Consider the following 18,899-nt stretch of genomic DNA (forward strand, 5'->3'; position numbering starts at 1 on the left):
ACACTGTTTAGCTCTGGAAAAAAAAACATGACTCTCACAGTCACTCTATACTGCTAAACTACACTGTTTTGGCTAACCTTCTTCACGCCTGGTCCAGAGAACTACACAGGAAAAGTGTGAAAGGTCTCAAAACTGTTTCAGACAGAGGAAAGGATGACTGGAGTGGCATAATTTAAATATATATACTTTACTTGGCCCAAGAAGAGGGTCTCGTGTATTATTGGGTTAGGACATTTACTGGGGCCAGTTTCGAATTGCAGTCCTCCCGTAGGTGCTCTTTGAGAGTGGTTTTGAAAGTGGGTGATTCACATTCTTTTACAGCTGTGGGTAGGGGCGTTCCACATTGATGTGGCATAATTGCGAAACGTGTTTTAGTCCCTAGTTTAGGGTAAATGCAGGCATAATTTCTAACATTCATTATTCCATTGAGGCGTGTCACAGATATTACAGTGCAAACGGCATGTGCAGTATCATATTATAATCATTTTCTTATTTCATGATGGTATTTCGTTTTCCCATTACAAATGATTTGTACATATTTTATTACGGTCATTATCTTGTACTACAGTCATCAATTTTCTTTTACTTAAAAAAAATACTGCTGCAAGGAACACATTTCTTTAAATTAAGTTATAAATATACAGTCTATTTATTACAACATGTAGACTATACATTATGGACATGTGGTATGTACTAGACTATACATTATGGATGGTGGTATAGGAAAACTCCATGATGATGGTATACCTTCATATTGGGTTATACCTCGCAGCCCTAATTGGTATCAGATCAGACCATTTCCACAATAGAATGTGATGCCATGGTCTGTGTGAAACATGTCGGTAATGAAAGCAAAGTGACTAGACTTTCTTTATATTTGGTATTTTTACATCTCCATAATGTAGAAACATGTATAATACATATAATAATACCAGAGGCCCCAGGATACCATATTATCATGATACTAGAATCATGATGTACATCTGCAATAAAAAAAGAAATATATATACATCATCTGTTCTATTAAGATAACGTTTTCAGTCTGTTCTCCACATCCCAATTTTTATGCTTGAGTACTACTTAGTGTCACTGTATTGATATGATATTGGCGAAATATTGCAATATATTGCTGTATCGAGTTTCCCCCCCCACCTCTAATAATACATCAATCTTTACTTTGTGTGACTTTGACTCTCTACTCTCTCCTCTCTCTCTCTCTCTCTCTCTCTCTCTCTCTCTCTCTCTCTCTCTCTCTCTCTCTCTCTCTCTCTCTCTCTCTCTCTCTCTCTCTCTCTCCTCTCTCTCCTCTCTCTCTCTCTCTCTCTCTCCTCTCTCTCTCTCTCTCTATATATATATATTATCTACCCATCCTCTCTCTCTCTCTACCCCTCACTCTCTCTCTCTCTCTCTCTCTCTCTCTCTCTCTCTCTCTCTCTCTCTCTCTCTCTATCTCTCTCCTACCCCTCCCCCTCCTCTATATATATATATATATTATATCTTCTCTCTCTCTCTCTCTATCTCTCTCTCTCTTTCTCTCCCAGCCATGCAGCAGGTGCTGGATAACCTGAGTGACATGCCGTCCTCCGCGGGGGCCAATGACATCGACCTGCTCTTCCTGCGCGGCATCATGGAGAGTCCTATTGTACGCTCGCTCGCACAGGTAGCACGCACACACACACACACACACACAGAGAGAGAGAGAGAGAGAGAGAGAGAGAGAGAGAGAGAGGCTAACAGCTAGCCAGCTGCCACGCTCACTGCTACGCTCCGCTCACTAATAAGGCACTAAAGGTACAGTACAGGCTTCCTCTAACTCCACCAAGAGCTCACACCCAGCTAGGAGACTCAGAGAGAGACTCACTGCTATGCTCTGCTCACTAAGGCTCACACACAGCTAACCAGCTGCCACGCTTATTGCTACTCTGCTCACTAAAGGTGCTCCCATAGTCGAGCGGACTGGACTCAGCGGAGGTCTGCCGGACTCTTTGAGCTTTCATAGTCGAGCGGACCTCCGCGGACCAATTTCCTACATGTCTCCCGCCAGTTTACAAAAATGTTCCCACGCTGTTCAACTTCTGTCATGTCGTCGTCATCCGATGTCAAAATAAAGAGTGTTATCCTCCGTTTCCAATATTTCGATAATAAAACGGGCAGTTTTACACACTTGAATAACAGTATATAGGCAGCGAGATGCAATGTGCCGTATAGGCTTGAGGTGGACAGCGCGTGGTGCTGAAATGACCGCGCCAGTTTTATTTCGAAATATTGGAAACGGAGATGACATTCTATGTTATCTCCATTTCCAATGTTTCAAAATAAAACTGGCAGTTTTAACACACTTCATTTAGAAAAGCCATTCAAACATCTCAAGCCCTACTCTCTCTTGGCACGGAGCGAGTGGTCAGAGTAAAATGCAGATCGGCGTCACATTAAATGCAGTTCGATGTCACCCCGTGTGACACCAAATTGGAGCTTCGCACTTGGAGTCTGCTTTGGGTCTGCTTTGAGTACCCTTTGGGTCTGCTTTGAGTCCACGGGAGTCTGCTCCGTGCACGGTCCGCTCGACTATGGGAGCACCTTAAGGCACTAAAGGTGCACTAAAAACTGGGCCCTGTAAATGTCCTAACCCAACCCCCTCCAATGTACAGTAAATGTCCTAACCCAATAATACACAAGACCCTCTTCTTGGGACCAAGTAAAGTTTCGTTGATAATCCAATGTACAGTTACCCCCCACCCCCACCTACCCAACCCCCCCCCCCACCCCACCCACCTCCAATGTACAGTTCCTGTGACCTCATGATCCATATTTCACTCTGAGTTATATTAAAGTACAGGCATATTACATTGCATATTAAACACCTGGGCCCTCATTCATCAATAGTGTGCGTAGAACATTTCTATTTCCACACGTAAGCACGGAATGTAGAACTAGTGTACGCACAGGGAAGTCGGGATTCATCACACGGTGCGTACGCAGGCTCTATGATCCTCCGTGTTGATGAATACCACTTTGTTCTACCGTCAATGCTTGTGCATGATTATCCATATATGGTCATGAAAATGAGGAAACACCCCCCATGGGATGTGAAATAATGGACTGACCCGAGCGGGACTCTGAGAAACTCCACGAAGATTGTTCACTGCTGTCGAACCAAGAAGACACTATCGCGTATTGTGGGATAAATAAAAGGCGGACTTGTAAACGGTGATGTCAGATATCAAGGGCTCCCTAAGACCATTGCTGCAATTCTGCCTGGACAGCTCAAAATACTAATAAAGACCGTTCGTTGACCACTGTTTGCCGTTGGTTGTGTGTCATTATAACCGTGCTGTAATATGAATGCCTTTATTAGTTGTGTTCGATTGGCTATATGATTTTTAGAGGCATCTATTTTGTTGTCGGCTAATAAAGACCCGCGCTGGAATATGACTGCCTTTTCCCGTGTTGTTTGATTAATACACAGGGATTAAAGTTCTCCTCAATTTTATTCCAAATCGCGATGGATCTCCCGTCAATTTTCTACCTGCTGCATATGATTTCTAGAGGCATACTACAATCTATTTTGATGTCAGTATTGGGTAGCCTATATAAACAATATAATACGAGAGCATATACAAGAACAATGAATCTCACTGCATGTATGATGTAGCCTGCCTTTCAATACATGAACTTGAATTCCATCATGTTTGTGTGCGGGACTCACAAGGCTGTTGTCACAATGGGTGGTACCGGTGTACAGTAATAACAGTCCACACAATATCACGATCCATGCCATAGGGCTATGTTCTATTAGGACATGATCTGTGACGACAAATGTTCTAGAATGTTTGATTAAGATATCATACTCTGACAGCATGCCTATGAGCAACAAAAACGCGAACTTGAATCCCATCATATACATAGTCTGTCCACTATCTGCATGGTGTCATTGCAATGCGTTTTCTATTCTTTCTTATACAGTAAAAAGGGGGAAGAACACTATATTCATATGACTTATTCTGCTTACAGCTTCGAAATTCCACTTGTTTCGTTTAACGTAAAGCCTTTTAAAATATAATCAAAACGTTCCCGTGTTTCGGCGGTCTGTGCGCAAAATAATAACGAGTTGAGCTTTATGATTTATGATGAATTGAAAATGGGGGACCCTGATGTAAACAAGACGAAAGTTGGTCTGCATCCCCAATTAACAATTGTATGTACTGAGCTGTACTGTACTGTACCCATTCTGCAATCTGTTAATAAACCTTTCAATCAATCAATCAATCAAGCTACGCGGAGCGCAGTCAGTCAGTAGCCTACACCCCGTATATTCCGATAACGCTATATAAACCATGCTGCATTCATTCTGAGAGAAAGATCTATTATTCCAAATGCTATTTATAGGGTTTTGACCATAATTACACTACTGTTGCTATTTTACAATGAACTATGATGAACTACGGTTCATACAGAACATGCCAGTGTTATTATGCACAGAAGCTCATTTCCTTGTTGTAATAATATATTCTACCACTGGGCGCCAGGTACGCCTGGTCTGACCTGTGCGTAGATGTAAGCACGGAGTCAAGTTCAAATCGAAATTGATGAATCCCACTCTTTGCTTAGAAATGATCGTACGCACAGGGTAAGCACAGATCTGTGCGTAGAACACGTTGATGAATGAGGGCCCTGGACTCTAAAGCTGTAGTTTACCAAACTACTTGCTGCTTCTCTGGGAAAGAAGTTAACATAAATCAATCTTAACTTTTCTCAAAGACAAAACGTAGACTTTATCACTAATTTGATGAAGTCGTTCAGCTTTACATCCATAAACATCATTGCGGACGCACGTCATGACATCATGGAAACGGTGTGGGTAGGTTAGGCTAAAAAAACGTCTTTAGAGAGGACACATGGAGCAGTTGTTAATCAGGGAAATACAAGATGTTTGGATACCGCAGCTTGCAGCTCAAGTCGATTTGAATGTAGTTAAGGACCCGATTAGACAGAGAACATGTTGGTGGGCTTCATGTCACTCAGTGCTGTGTCATGTACAGCCTGCAGTGAGGTCGGCTGTCGTCATGACCTCCAAGCCTCTGCCAGCCCAGGGCTCTGTGGTGAGGAGAGGGGGGGGGGGGGGGGGGTGACGCTGCTTCCTGCTCCCTGGGGTGTCGCTGAAGTTGACTTGAACAAGATAATAATATAATATAATGCAGGACTTTTGGAGAAGTCTTTATTTGGGCATGCAGTGACACACATGCGATGGGCGGCACACACACACAGGAACACACACACATAGGAACACACACACACACACACACATAGGAACACACACACACACACACATGCAATTGTTGGTCACCGATGCGCTGGACTGGAGTCTTTGCAGATACAATATGAAAGAACACCTATGTAAGACTGTAATATAAAGACTGTAATAATAAATAAAAATACTCTACACTACACAGATGGAAGGAAGGAAGGAAGGAAGGAAGGAGGAGGAACAGAAGGAATTAAATAAAGACAGACAGACAGAAAGACAGAGAGATAGACAAGAGCTTGATTAGGGGGGGGGGGGGGGGGGGGGGGGCAGAACATTATTATTAAGACTGAGAATCAAAGGAACAGACCACACATCCACACATGTCTAGATCCCTACTGATCCTAACTCTTACCTTAACCCTTACTGGAGACCTCACGCTAGGGGTGGGGGGGGAAATCGATACATAGTAGATACTGTATCGATACAGGGACGCCAAGTATCGATATTTAATTATTCATAAAAAATAAAAATTATATATATATTTTTTTTATAAGGACGTTTCATTGATCATTTCAATACCTGTAATAGCACAGTAGTCCACACACACACGTGTGCATTCAGTTAAGTTGGAATATGACTATGTTGACAAAGTTTACTTTGCAGTTGAAAAAGGTAATAAAAAAAATAAATAAAAATAATCACAATATTAACACTTTCAGTGCCAGCAGGGGGCGCACGATTTAGTGCTTGAATGCCCACCATCCACTTCAATGTTAGCGTTAACACTTTGAGCGCCACGCCGTGTTTTCCTTTTTACCCCCTTGAATGCCACGGTCCACTCCCAATGTTAACGTTAATATCGCCTAATCTATGTTTTAAATTATGGCTATGTGTCTAATCTGCCCGTCGCTTATCAAAGAATAATTTTCCAGTCAGTGTTGTCAAGGCAGATTGGTTTTTTATCGCTTCATTTCCGTTTGAGAGCATTTTGAAAAGCACCCGTTTTCAGGTGAAAAACAGCCAATTCTGTGATAATCGCCTTTTACTGAAAAAATTTGTCGGCCTATTTATGAATAGTTTTCAAATAAACGCTAGATGATCAATAGTATACGTGCACGCACGCACGTTCGAGCCGCGCGCTGATAATAGCTGCTTTCATTTCCTCATGGATTTTACAGTGAAACAGATAGAGCACATATCACAAAAAAGCTTATATTTCCTCGAAAACGAGTCTGATTATCCTAACACTGATAACATAGATTCCTTACCTGACATCAGATGGTATCCAAATGGTATATTCCAATTCCTGATCACCATTCAAAAAAATCGATAAGTGTATAGATCTAACGTGTATACAGTAGAACTCATGATCCGCGGGGCTCAGAGGCTCCAGAATGAACTCTGGTAACTCCGGCTGCATCAGTGGACTGGAAAATGTGGACTGGAATATTTTTTTTCCCCATCCATTTTCATTGAGTCCATTCCAAAAGGGTGATTTACCATCTGGGAGACGATAGGGGGCGCTTTTTTCACATCTGATCGCCGGCGGCCCCTGGGTAGGCTAGGGTAGGCTCGCGTGATGCAATATGATTTCAGATCGCTAAAAATAAATAATAATAATAATAATTCCGAGAAATCTCGTGAGTGGCTTTCAACGTAACTATCGTAAACCCGAGATAAGCCGTGAGTGGCGCTCAAAGTGTTAATAACGCCTAATCTATGTTTTAAATTATGGCTATGTGTCTAATCTGCCCGTCGCTTATCAATGACTCGTTTTCCAGTCAACATTGTCGAAGCGGATTGTTTTTTTATCGGTTCATTTTCGTTTTATAGCATTTTGAAAAGCCCTCGTTTTCAAGGAAAATAAAAAGATTCCATGATAAAATACTTTTACTGGAATATTCTAGAATACACAAAAACGTTGTAATTTTTCGGCCTATTTATGAATAGTTTTCAAGTAAACGCTAGATTATCGATAGTATGTGTACGTACGTATGCACGCTGGGGCCGCGAGCTGAAAATCGATTATCTGATTTCCTCAACAGCGATCGCGCACACACACACACATAGGGGACACGTTGATATCTCAGCAAATACAACTCTGATTATCCCAAGACTGGTAAAATAGATTCCTTACCTCAGATCAGATGTTCTCCAAAAGGATCATTCCAATTCCTGATCGCCATTCCAAAAATCAATCACTACTGTCTACTATCGATTGGCTACTGTGAATATATATTCCAGGCTGATTCCCGTCCCGCGATGACTTCCATGTTGATCATACGGCTTGCCAGCTCAGGGAGCCAGCTGGCCCCGACTCTACATATCACTGATCCCAGGTCAGTCTAAGCGACTGACGTGCAGTTACTCAGGGATAGACGATAGGGGGCGCTTTTTTCCATTCTGAGCTGCTGATGGGGCTGGTGTACCAACGGGAGACTCGTTTGATGAAATATGAATTCAGATCGCTAATAAAAAAATAAAACAATAATTGTCGTCGTGGGCATTCAGGCATTGGGCTGATAAAACGTCATATGACGTGATGGGCACTGAAAGTGTTAATATCGCAATACTCAGCGTATCGCGATATATTTAGTATCGCGATACTATCGTATCGTGACGCAAGTATCGCGATAGTATCGTATCGTGAGGTCTCTGGCGATTCCCACCCCTACCTCACCCCCACCATAACCTCAACTAGAGGGGAAAATTCCATCCATAATGTCCCTGGCAACCCCCCATTCCCCCCATCCTCTGTCTCCACGCCTGCGTTTGCGCACACACCCTCTGAACGTCAACCTCTCGCCCCATTGGTCCCTGCCCCCCTCGCCCCCCGCCAGGCCCACGAGCGATTGGAGGAGGTGAAGCTGGAGGCGGTGCAGGACAACAACATGGAGCTTGTGACTGAGATCCTGGGAGACATCAACAGTCTCAGCGTCCAGGACGACCGTGCGTCCGAGCTCTCCAAGATCCTCCAGGAGCCCCACTTCCAGGTGAGGAAGAGGGTTAATACTAGGTGTTCTGAAGGTCCAGATTAACACTGAAAGTCTGCGTTTATTATTTTGTATAACTTGTATATTGTTTATATATATAAGCTATATATCTTTACGCCATCTGTTTGCATAACAGTATTCTTCGCTCGCCTTATTGGGTCCCATCCTTGACGTTGTAGGCGCCAGAGACGCGCCCCCTAGACATGGTTTCTAGACATGTTCAGACACGTTCAGACAAGCCCAGAGCAAGCGCATTGATTCTGTGCAGGTGAATAGGCTGAGCCCAATAGGGATCAGTTCGAGTGTGTATTGTAGACGGTGCAAGCAGCAGCAGCGGCAGTAACATAACAGGAAAACTAGCAGAGCGAGAGTGTGAGACGCCCGGTACAGTTGTACACAGACCGACAACAGTGTATCGTTATAGAGAGCTAACAGCTACTTAGATACGACTATAATATTGTCGAGCCATTATTGGCATAGTACAGTGACTCGTGTAAGCGAAGTAACGTGGAGAGACTTATAGTTAAACCCAGCGCCGTTTGGATATAACTACTCATTGGAGACCGTCTACGGCAGGGGTCGGCAATTAGGTTTGGCCACGGGCCAGATTTCCCCCAAGCCATTGCTTGGCGGGCCAGGATCAAAAACAATGGCTAATTTAATATAGTGAAATGGCAAAGTGCAATAGCGGCCGCATCCACCCAGGTGGCAGTATCGAGCACCCTTTGAAACATTATATCTTGGCCTGTGTGTCGATCAAATGTCTCCGGGTGCACTTTTCTTTGTCGGCCGAGGCGGGCGGGTATCCCAATCACATTGAGAAGCGTCAAATGCCTCCGATGCATCTGTTGTGGTGGATTATGTTGGCGACACGATGGACACCGGTACTTGGACTCGCGATCAGACTATTGGAATATTCTTTTTGGGGTACCTCCTAGTGAAGGTAAGGACTAAATTAAATCAATCCTGCTTTGATTCAACCATGATTTCACCTCGATCGCCCCCCCCCCCCACACTTTCATGCATTCATGATGAAACATTATACCTATTATATATATTTGATTTGGAAATAGTAGCGTGTCCAGGCGTTTTCTGGGATTAGACAGGATCACTCTAAAACTATACTCGTATTCACCACGGTATAACACGCCAACGTATTGACGAATTTCTTTTTTCTTTTTCACATATTGAACAATAGATAGGTGATGTCAAATGGGCCATAGTATTGTATCCATAGCTATAATATAGATTATATAGCCCTGCAAACACCGGCACTTATTCCTATCTTTTAGAGCGTTGGCATGGTAGGAACACAAAATTCAGATCCAACTTTCACCCTAGACGTACAATATGACTCAAGATCCAGCAATAGCATAGCAATTTTGTTGTTAAAATGTTATGTTATGTTAATTAAATATATTTTAGGTTCAACTTTAGGTAGAAAAGATAAGATGTACATGCCATCTTGTACACATGCATTTGATCAAGATATCTTCACAGACACTTTATTAACTACAGCGATTGCGGCTCCAAATCTGAATGGCTTGTGATCCTTGTCACAGCCTACAACATTTTCTCAGTGTTGGGACAACCCCTCATTCTATAAAAACTATGCAAAACACAGGAAAAGGCCATTTTCACAATAAATCCTAATGTTACTACAGTGTTTTTTCAGCGTTTTGACTGATGCGCAATGATTGACGGCAGTTGTTTCGTGTGACATTCTCACACATCACTAGAACCGTGACCTCTATCCCTGCACCTTTCACCCGGGGGGGCGGGACATTTACAGGCCAGGGGCTTTACACGGGATAGACCAATAGGAGCTGGGCGAGCAAAACCACTGCACCAATCACAGGCCATTACGCTGTAAGCTGGAAGATAAGACCCTGTTGACCTACTGAGAGAGAGAGAATGGGAGGAGAGAAAAGAGAGCGAGGGAACTGAGCGATTACATCATGTATTGACTGAATGAGCTGGTAGACCTGTTGTTTAGGACGTCTCCAACCTAACCGTGTCTCTTTGACCTACCTGTTTTAACCCTTTCACTACCACACTACCAAAGGGTTAACCCTTTCACTTAGGGCTGGGCGATATAACGATAACGATAAATATCGCGATATATTTTAATAATCGATATCGAATATCGATTTTTTTTTTTTTTTTTTTTTTTTTTTTTTTGTGACCTGCAACAGGGCAGTTTTAAAACCAAAGACAGTGGACAGACTTGTCTTTCTTGCCTGCAACTTAAAGTAATGGCTTTGCTTGTCCAAATGACAATACTGACCAAATTGAGATTTATTTTTCTCTTGTCCATTTATTTTGTTTGCTTTCTAATTTAAAATACAGTTTGAAACCGTCTGTACACAGTAGGCTATGTGTGCTAGCAGAGCTAGACTCCAGTCACGAGTCACGTGCACATTTGGTGGACATGTGGTTTCGCCAAAAGATCGAAAATAAACGAGCAGAGCCAGAACTGTTCAACTCCCCTGGAGCCACAGCCAGCAGAGAAGCCGGTTTACTTTCGCTTTTAAAACTTTATTTTTTAGCGTTTATCGCTTTTCTGGTCAAGCATGACCGACAGAAACAGGTTGAAATGGGATGTAGAGCAGGGGAAGACATTCTGAGAAATGACGGCGGGTCCGGGAATCGAACTCGTGTCCCCCAGATCCGTGACGAGCACGGTTTTCCCCGACGCAGAAATAGCGCCGAGATATGCGGTGAGCTACGGGAGCTCCCCCTACTTTCGCTTTTAAACCAGCTGCAGCCTGAGAACTGGAGTGTGAGGGGATGTAACACTAAAGATGGCGGCAACGACAAAGAATTGCTGCAAAATAAACATCTGTTGTTAAAAAAATATATATATAATTATACTCGATAATTATCGATATCGAGAAATATGATAACATTATCATATCGTTATCGCAATATGATTTTTTGCCATATCGCCCAGCCCTACTTTCACTACCACACTACTTAAGGTTAACCTTTTCACCGCGACAATACTGAATGTTAACCCTTTCATAACCACACTACAGAAGGTTAACCCTTTCGCTACCATACTACCAAAGGGTTAACCCTTTCACTACCACACTACAGAAGGTTAACCCTTTCACTGCAACAATACAGAAGGTTAACCCTTTCACTGCCACATGGCAAAGGGTTAACCCTTTCACAGCCACACTACAGAAGGTTAACCCTTTCACAACCACACTACAGACGGTTAACCCTTTCACAGCCACACTACAGAAGGTTAACCCTTTCACAACCACACTACAGAAGGTGAACCCTTTCACAACCACACTACAGAAGGTGAACCCTTTCACTACCACACTACAGACGGTGAACCCTTTCACAACCACACTACAGAAGGTGAACCCTTTCACTACCACACTACAGACGGTTAACCCTTTCACAACCACACTACAGAAGGTTAACCTTTCACTACCACACTACAGAAGGTTAACCTTTCACTACCACACTTAACTTAACCTTCTGTAGTGTGGTAGTGAAAGGGTTAAACTGCCCATCTCTTGACACTTTAATCTCTATTGGTTTACACACAAAAAATACAACATAACCCATATGGAGACTGATTTAGTAGACATTCTAGTAGAAGTCTAGAATGTTTGTTTGAGGTTTTCTTTTATACCAAAATGTACTACTGCAATTGTGTCTGCTCTGACCTAGAAGATGTATCCTTCTCTACCGTCTGTCTGTCTGTCTGTCTGTCTGTCTGTCTGTCTGTCTGTCTGTCTGTCTGTCTGTCTGTCTGTCTGTCTGTCTGTCTGTGTCTCTCTGTCTGTGTCTCTCTCTTTCTTTCTCTCTCTCTCTCTCTCTCTCTCTCTCTCTCTCTCTCTCTCTCTCTCTCTCTCTCTCTCTCTCTCTCTCTCTCTCTCTCTCTCTCTCTCTCTCTCTCTCTCTCTCGCTCTCGCTCTCGCTCTCTCTCTCTCTCTCTCTCTCTATCTCTCTCTGTCAGTCACTCCTGGAAGCGCATGACATGGTCGCCTCTAAGTGCTACGAAGTCCCGCCCCCTGCTGAGATGGCCAATGACGCGGCGGTGAACAGCGCTCTCATGCAGGCCGATGCCGTGCGCATGATTGGCATTCGCAAGAAGTCTGGAGAGCCTTTGGTGAGGAGAGGACCAATCCGACTGCTGCTCTGTGTGTGCGTGTGGGTGTGTGTGTGTGTGAGAAGGTTGGTCCATGTGGAAATAGACACAGCAGCAAGGTATGTGCAGACAAACTTAATGGTAACCAAGACAACGGCATGTGTTTTAGGGTCATGTGCTAAAACACGTCCTGACGACGCCGCGGTTCTCTAGACGCACCACACTGATTGGTTTCTTTGTAGAGGCGTGTGCACCGTAGAGTTCAGCTGTCTTCAGTCGGCTTGTACAGACAGCAGCTCGACCCCATTGACTTTGCGTTAGCTTGTAGCTAACTAGCCAGAGGTAGAAAGAGGAACAGCATGGATTGTGTTGAGAAAGGACTGATCAAAATCATCATCTGTAAATAGCAAATAGGGCTAGGGTAAAAAAAAATTAACTAAGGGCTTGGTAGCGCAGTGGACTAAGCACTCGCCTACCACCGCAGAGACTCTAGGATCGAATCCAGCTGTCAGCGGTACCTCCGGCTTGATCAGTCGTCCCTACTAACACAATTGGCAGTGTTAGCGGGTGGGAAGCCGTTGGGGTATGTGTCCCGGTCGCGTGTATATTTTCCCTAACGCACTTTCACTTCCGCGTTCGGGTTCCGCGATCTGATTGGCCACTGACGTTTCTCTCAGCGCCAATCGCGTTACGCCTAGATCTGCCTCTAACAGCCTGCTAGCTAGCTAAAGCCTAGTTCTATCACTGGTTAAGCTTGGCGACTCTTTCGAAGTTGGTTAATGTTGTGAAGGGCCAGATTAAACCGAATATATATATTTATTTATATATATATATTTAATTGTATTTGTATATTCTCTAATATTCCCTGATATCCCTTGTATATTCCTTGTACAATATGCATTGAATATCCATTCTAGCCTACTGAACATCCCATAATAGTCTCCATTCTACTATTGGTCGAGACCTTGGTGCCAGGCTGCCATACCCCTCAGACCCAGTTCAAACGTACCGCTCCACATGTACGAACAAGTCCTAGTTCCGCGTAGGAATCTGGCTACCGCACCACTAATGGGACTATTTGTTCATAGTGCGTATATATACTGCGCTAATAAAGTAGGACTTTCTTTTCAGTCCAGTTTCTTACCCTCCAATAGAGTCACAGACGTAAAGCCTCCCCGCGACGCCACATTTGAATGGTCATATTTGGCACTATATCGTCGAGTTGGACGTGGTCTGTTGAGCTAATAATAGTCTGTTAATGTATGGTGCTTCGTGCGGTGAGAATACTACCGTAGTCAGTACCCCATCGTTTCGGGCAGAGAACTGGCTGCTTACCCAGGGTGGTTGACCCCACGTGAAGCTGCACCCGAGGAGCCCCAGAGCCGACGAGCGAGTGGACCTGTATACCGGATTATTCTACCGACGACAGCCCGCCTTCCCAGGCACGGATTATGCTTTGTATACTTTGATTATTCCATGGATAAAGACCCCCGACACTGCCGTGTGTTGGAACCCCCCCCCCTGGAGAGGACGCAAGGTGAGGAGACGCTCTGCAAGATGAGGTCGCTTCACGTCTCTCCTCCGTGGACCGGATGACGCCGGCCCACAAAGAGTCCACCTGCTTTCATCTGTGGTCCAAGGATCGCCGGCGCATTGAACGGCACTACAGTGGGTTCACCTGGGATACCCTTGGCCGGATGAGGCAGTCGGATTCTACCCCCCCCCCCCTTCCTACTCCTGTCGGCTTACAAGCGACCGGATTAACCCCCTCTAGTGTATCCAGTATATAATCATTGAAGTATCATTGCTATTATTCCTTAAACTATTCCAGGTCGTATATGTACCACCTGCGCCTTCAGAGATTGGACATTCTCTATTGATATACCGACGAATACTCTTGCCATAAAAGTGCATACTAATTCCATTCATAAATGTGATTGATTTGATTAAGTGCTTGCTCTACACACCATCGCTGTGTAGAAATAAAGACCTATTTCTAATTCGTACATTTGTGTTGGATCCGTTTCATCTACGTGACAGTGTTCATCATAATATATTTATGCCGTGTACTGGGTGGCCGAATATTAAGTACAAAGGTAGTGGTAGTAAGTATCATATCTAGTAATACAGTCAGGGAATTGTACCCCTCAGTTACAATTGGTCCTTCGAGCCGGAGGGTAATTAGTGTAATATTAATATAGTGTTATTAATATTGAAATGGCCTATGATGAACACTCCACGAAACGATCCTCCTAACCAACGCCCGCAGCGCGAACGACGGCTCCCTCAGTACTTAGAGGCCTACGCTGTCAGTCAACAACCTAGTCTTCTACTAACAGTAAACGCGGTAAAACTAGAAAGTAAAAGTATGTCTAACCCCAACGCCCAGACTACCCCGACCATAGAGGCCCCTACGGGCTCTAATGTAACTGACCAAGTTCACGGTGGGGACCAGTGGGAACCAGACATGACTTCACACCCCGCCAGTACTGAAGAAGTAGTCCCCGATGAGTCCCGGGAGGAATACAACGCTACCGAGAGAGAACTCGGCACGGAAGAAGACGGGGAGAGCACCGTGGAGATAGAGCTCCAAGGCTCCGCAAGGAGTACCCCGAGGGAAGGCTCCCCTATACAACCGCCTTCTCCCAGCGAGGCAGAGAGGACCCTACAGCAGGCCTTCCTCATCAGCCTGAACGCCGCTGCTGAACGCGACCGACTGCAGATCCAGCAGCGAAGCGAACACGAGCAGATACGTCTAGAAATAAGACGCATTCAGATGGAAGAGAATGTGGCCCGAGAACGAGCCGGTGCTCAACGGGACGCAGCGCGCGACAGACAGCAGTCGCAACTAATAGAACAGCTGATCAGACGGACAACACCCTCTCCCTCCGCCAGAGGCTCCAGGAACTCGTCTAGACACACCTCCAGGGCGGCATCCCCTAGCCGAGTAAACAACCCTGAACTTGACCAACAGACGAGGTCTATACCCCCCACAGACCACCTCCCCCCACCGGTCCAAGCGAGACCTAGCAACCGGGAAGGAGCAGCATATCCTGTGGAGAGGCTAAACCAGAGACTACAAGCACTGGATGACCTAACTGAAGACGAAGAGGAAGAGGAGGAGAACCACGCCCGAAGACAGCACAGTACTCTACCGGACCAGGAGGTCCGGTACAGCCCAGGCTATACTCCCGCGGAGCTGCGCTACAGACCCCCGACTCTATACACGGGTGAGCACGACGCACGACCCGCACCGAGGAACAGCACCTGGACAAGCGGGCCATGGTACACTGCCGGTACCAGCCCATACCAAGGAGCGGGAGGAGACTCGCCTAGGAGGCCTCTCCCCCAACGCTCGCCGATGTATCCACAGTCAGCGTCATACATTGGCACGCCTATGGTACCCGACTTCACCCAAGAGAACCGGGCCCAGTATACAGAACTCCGCATGTGTCTGGAGACCATGTTGGTGGATGTATTGGATGAACGCCACAAATACGCCATCCTACTGAAGCACTTAAAGGTACCCCGCGCACATAATATAGCGCTCGCCTACGCGACTTCCACCACCCCATACACAGCAGCGCTGGTAGCATTGGACCAGAGGTATGAGCGCATATGGGATTACGTGATCTAGGAGATCCGACACATCGACCGCTTACCCCCAGCAATAGACAATCGAGCACTGGACGACCTGTCCATCAGAGTGCAGTCCCTGGTAGGGATGTTGGGAGCGCAAAGAGAGAAGGGGAGGCATGAACTTTACGCCAACTCAAATGTGGAATGGATTCTGGAGAAGCTGCCGCCCGCTCGTCAGGAGCGCTTTAGGCGGCAGAGGGACCACAGAGAACCGAATGGCCCCGAACCGAACCTCCTCGATCTAGCAGACTTCCTGGCGAGAGAAGTCAGCAGCCTACGGCTAGATACATTCGGACGGAGCACCCCTGGCTCCAGAGAAGGAACCAGACGACTAAATGATGGAAGAAGATCGGTGACTGTGATGCACCAATCGGAGTCAGTACCGAGCAGCAGGAGCCACAGTACCCCCTCCAGAACGGAGAAGTGGAAGATAGTGTGCCCCTACTGTGAGAAAGAACACTGGCTAGCGCAATGTGACTCCTTCCCCAAGCTGAACGCGGAGGAAGCAGGTCAATGGATAAAGTCCAACAAGCGCTGTTTTCGCTGTGCGCGCTCACACATGGCAGCCGAATGCCGCTTAAAGAAAAGGTGCACCAAGTGCGATGGAGCCCATCTGGACATACTTCACGACAGTAACAGACGGCGCCCTTCACCCGCACCATCCAGCCGCAAAGCGAGCGTCATGTACATCGATCCCGCCAGCAGCAGTGGAGCCCGAGTACTCCTAAAAGTAGTGCGTGTGACACTAAGCTACCAGAATAAAGTCCTGGACACTTACGCCGTCCTCGATGACGGGTCAGAGAAGACCCTTCTGCTCGCCTCCGCTGCGGCCCAGCTAGGGCTGCGGGGAAGCGAAACCCAAATGACAATTCGGACAATAAGACGAGATTTGAAGACGATAAAGGGCGAGAATGTCTCATTCTCTATCGCAGCAAGCGGCCAGCCTGAGCGACGGTACCAGATTACAGACGCTTTCACCAGCCAAGAAATAGGACTGTCGCGGTACACATACCCCGTCGCCAAGCTGATGGAGAAATATGTACATCTGCGCAAGTTACCGATCCCGCTCATAGACAATGCTATGCCGACCCTGTTGATAGGCTCCGACCATGCAGACCTCATTGTCCCGATAGACCGGGTTCATACCGGACCCCGAGGCTGTCCTGCAGCAGTCGAGACCCGTTTGGGATGGACTCTCCAAGGCCCGCTCGCCAAATCTCTCAACCGAAGTACAGCCACTAGATGTCTCCACTCCCGAGTCACAGAGGGAGAAACCGCACTCCTGCAACACGTAGAGCGGCTATGGACCTTGGAACAAATGCCCTTTAAGAACGGAAAGAAAGACATTCGCTCTAAAGATGACATTTACGCCATTCACCTCCTCGAGACAGGGACCAAGAGAGTCCCGGTCAACGGCGTGTTGAGATACGCCACGCCACTCCTGCGGCGAGAAGGAATGCCTACTTTCCACGCCAAGACAGACGCCACAGAACGGTACCTGCTGAACACGGAGCGGCGCTTAGCCAAGAACCCCGCCCAAGAGAGTGTATACCGCGCTGAGATTGAGAAGCTCATCACAGCGGGACACGTCACAAAGATGGACATTAAAGAGGCTGACCAGACCACTGAATCGTGGTACGTGCCCCACCACAAGGTCCATCACAACGGTAAAGACCGCATAGTATTTAACTGCAGCTACCAGATCGGATCCCAAAATCTGAATAAAGAGTTACTGCCCGGTCCCACACTCGGCCCCTCCCTACTCGGCGTTCTACTCCGCTTCCGCCAGGAGAAGGTGGCCATCAGCGGGGACATTAAAGGAATGTTCCTGCAGGTGAGATTAGTAGAGGCGGACAAGCCCCTGTTACGGTTCCTATGGAGAGAGAAGCCAGGAGATGAGCACCCAGCCATCTACCAATGGGAAGTCCTCCCCTTCGGAACGACGTGCAGCCCCTGCTGTGCTACATTTGCACTACAGAAACATGTAGCAGAGGACCCAGCAGCGGACGAAGAGGTCCGACACAGCGTAAAGAACAGCTTCTACGTAGACAACTGTCTACAAAGCCTTTCAACCCAAGAAGAAGCCGAGGCTCTCCTGATTAAACTCCGCGCCTCATTGATCAAAGGCGGCTTTGATCTCAGGCAGTGGGCCAGAAGCGATCCGCAAGTACTGCGCAGCCTCTCCTCCGAGGACAAGGCAGCCAGCAGCGAGACCTGGATGGCTACAATCCCGGGAGAAGCCCAGGAGATGACCCTGGGATTGGTGTGGCGATTCAAAACAGATTCGCTTCACTACAGACACAAGCCCCTGACTACGGAGCAGGGAAGGCCGGCGGCGGCGCCGACCACCAGACGGAGTGTGTACACAACACTCGCCCGACAATATGACCCGCTAGGATGTATTCTACCGTACACCACCAGGGCAAAAATGATTGTACGAGCATTGTGGGACAAGGACCAGGGCTGGGACGACCCCATTCCCGCACACCTTGCATCCACCTGGAGAGAGTGGGAGATGGAGCTCCACCCACTCCCAGGCGTTAATATGCGCCGAAGCTACTTCCCACCCACGGTGAGGCCAGAGACATGTAAAATGGACTTACACGTCTTCAGTGACGCCTCAGAGGTCGCATACGGATCAGTAGCCTACTTGCGGGCCCAAGACCAGGGGGGAGAGATCTACACAGCATTTGTCCTCGCCCGCTCGAGAATAGCCCCACGCAAGCAACAATCTATCCCACGTCTAGAGCTCTGCGCAGCCCTAGCCGGAGCGCACCTAGCCACGCTCATCCAACGTGAGCTCACCATACCGGTGTCTAGAACAATCCTGTGGTCAGATTCCACGACGGTACTCGCCTGGATCAAATCGGACTCATGCAAGTACAAAGTCTTCGTGGGAGTCAGAGTCACC

The 18,899-nt window shown here is 46.6% G+C and overlaps 1 protein-coding gene across 2 annotated transcripts in view; it reads left to right on the top strand.

Moving 5' to 3' along the window:
• pals2b (protein associated with LIN7 2, MAGUK p55 family member b) overlaps window positions 1-18,899 on the top strand; it is a 164,967-nt gene that overhangs the window by 89,225 nt on the left and 56,843 nt on the right. Inside the window, exons 3-5 of one of the 2 annotated variants that reach the window (XM_084313150.1) lie at window positions 1,542-1,660; window positions 8,086-8,238; window positions 12,218-12,370. In XM_084313150.1, coding sequence (XP_084169276.1) covers window positions 1,544-1,660; window positions 8,086-8,238; window positions 12,218-12,370 — 423 coding nt within the window. In that variant the 5' untranslated portion in view covers window positions 1,542-1,543. The remainder of the gene's footprint in view (window positions 1-1,541; window positions 1,661-8,085; window positions 8,239-12,217; window positions 12,371-18,899) is intronic. The other variant, XM_084313151.1, reaches the window with a different exon arrangement.

This window comes from Notolepis coatsorum, assembly GCF_963971535.1.
Source record: "Notolepis coatsorum genome assembly, chromosome: 4".
Lineage (NCBI taxonomy): Eukaryota > Metazoa > Chordata > Actinopteri > Aulopiformes > Paralepididae > Notolepis > Notolepis coatsorum.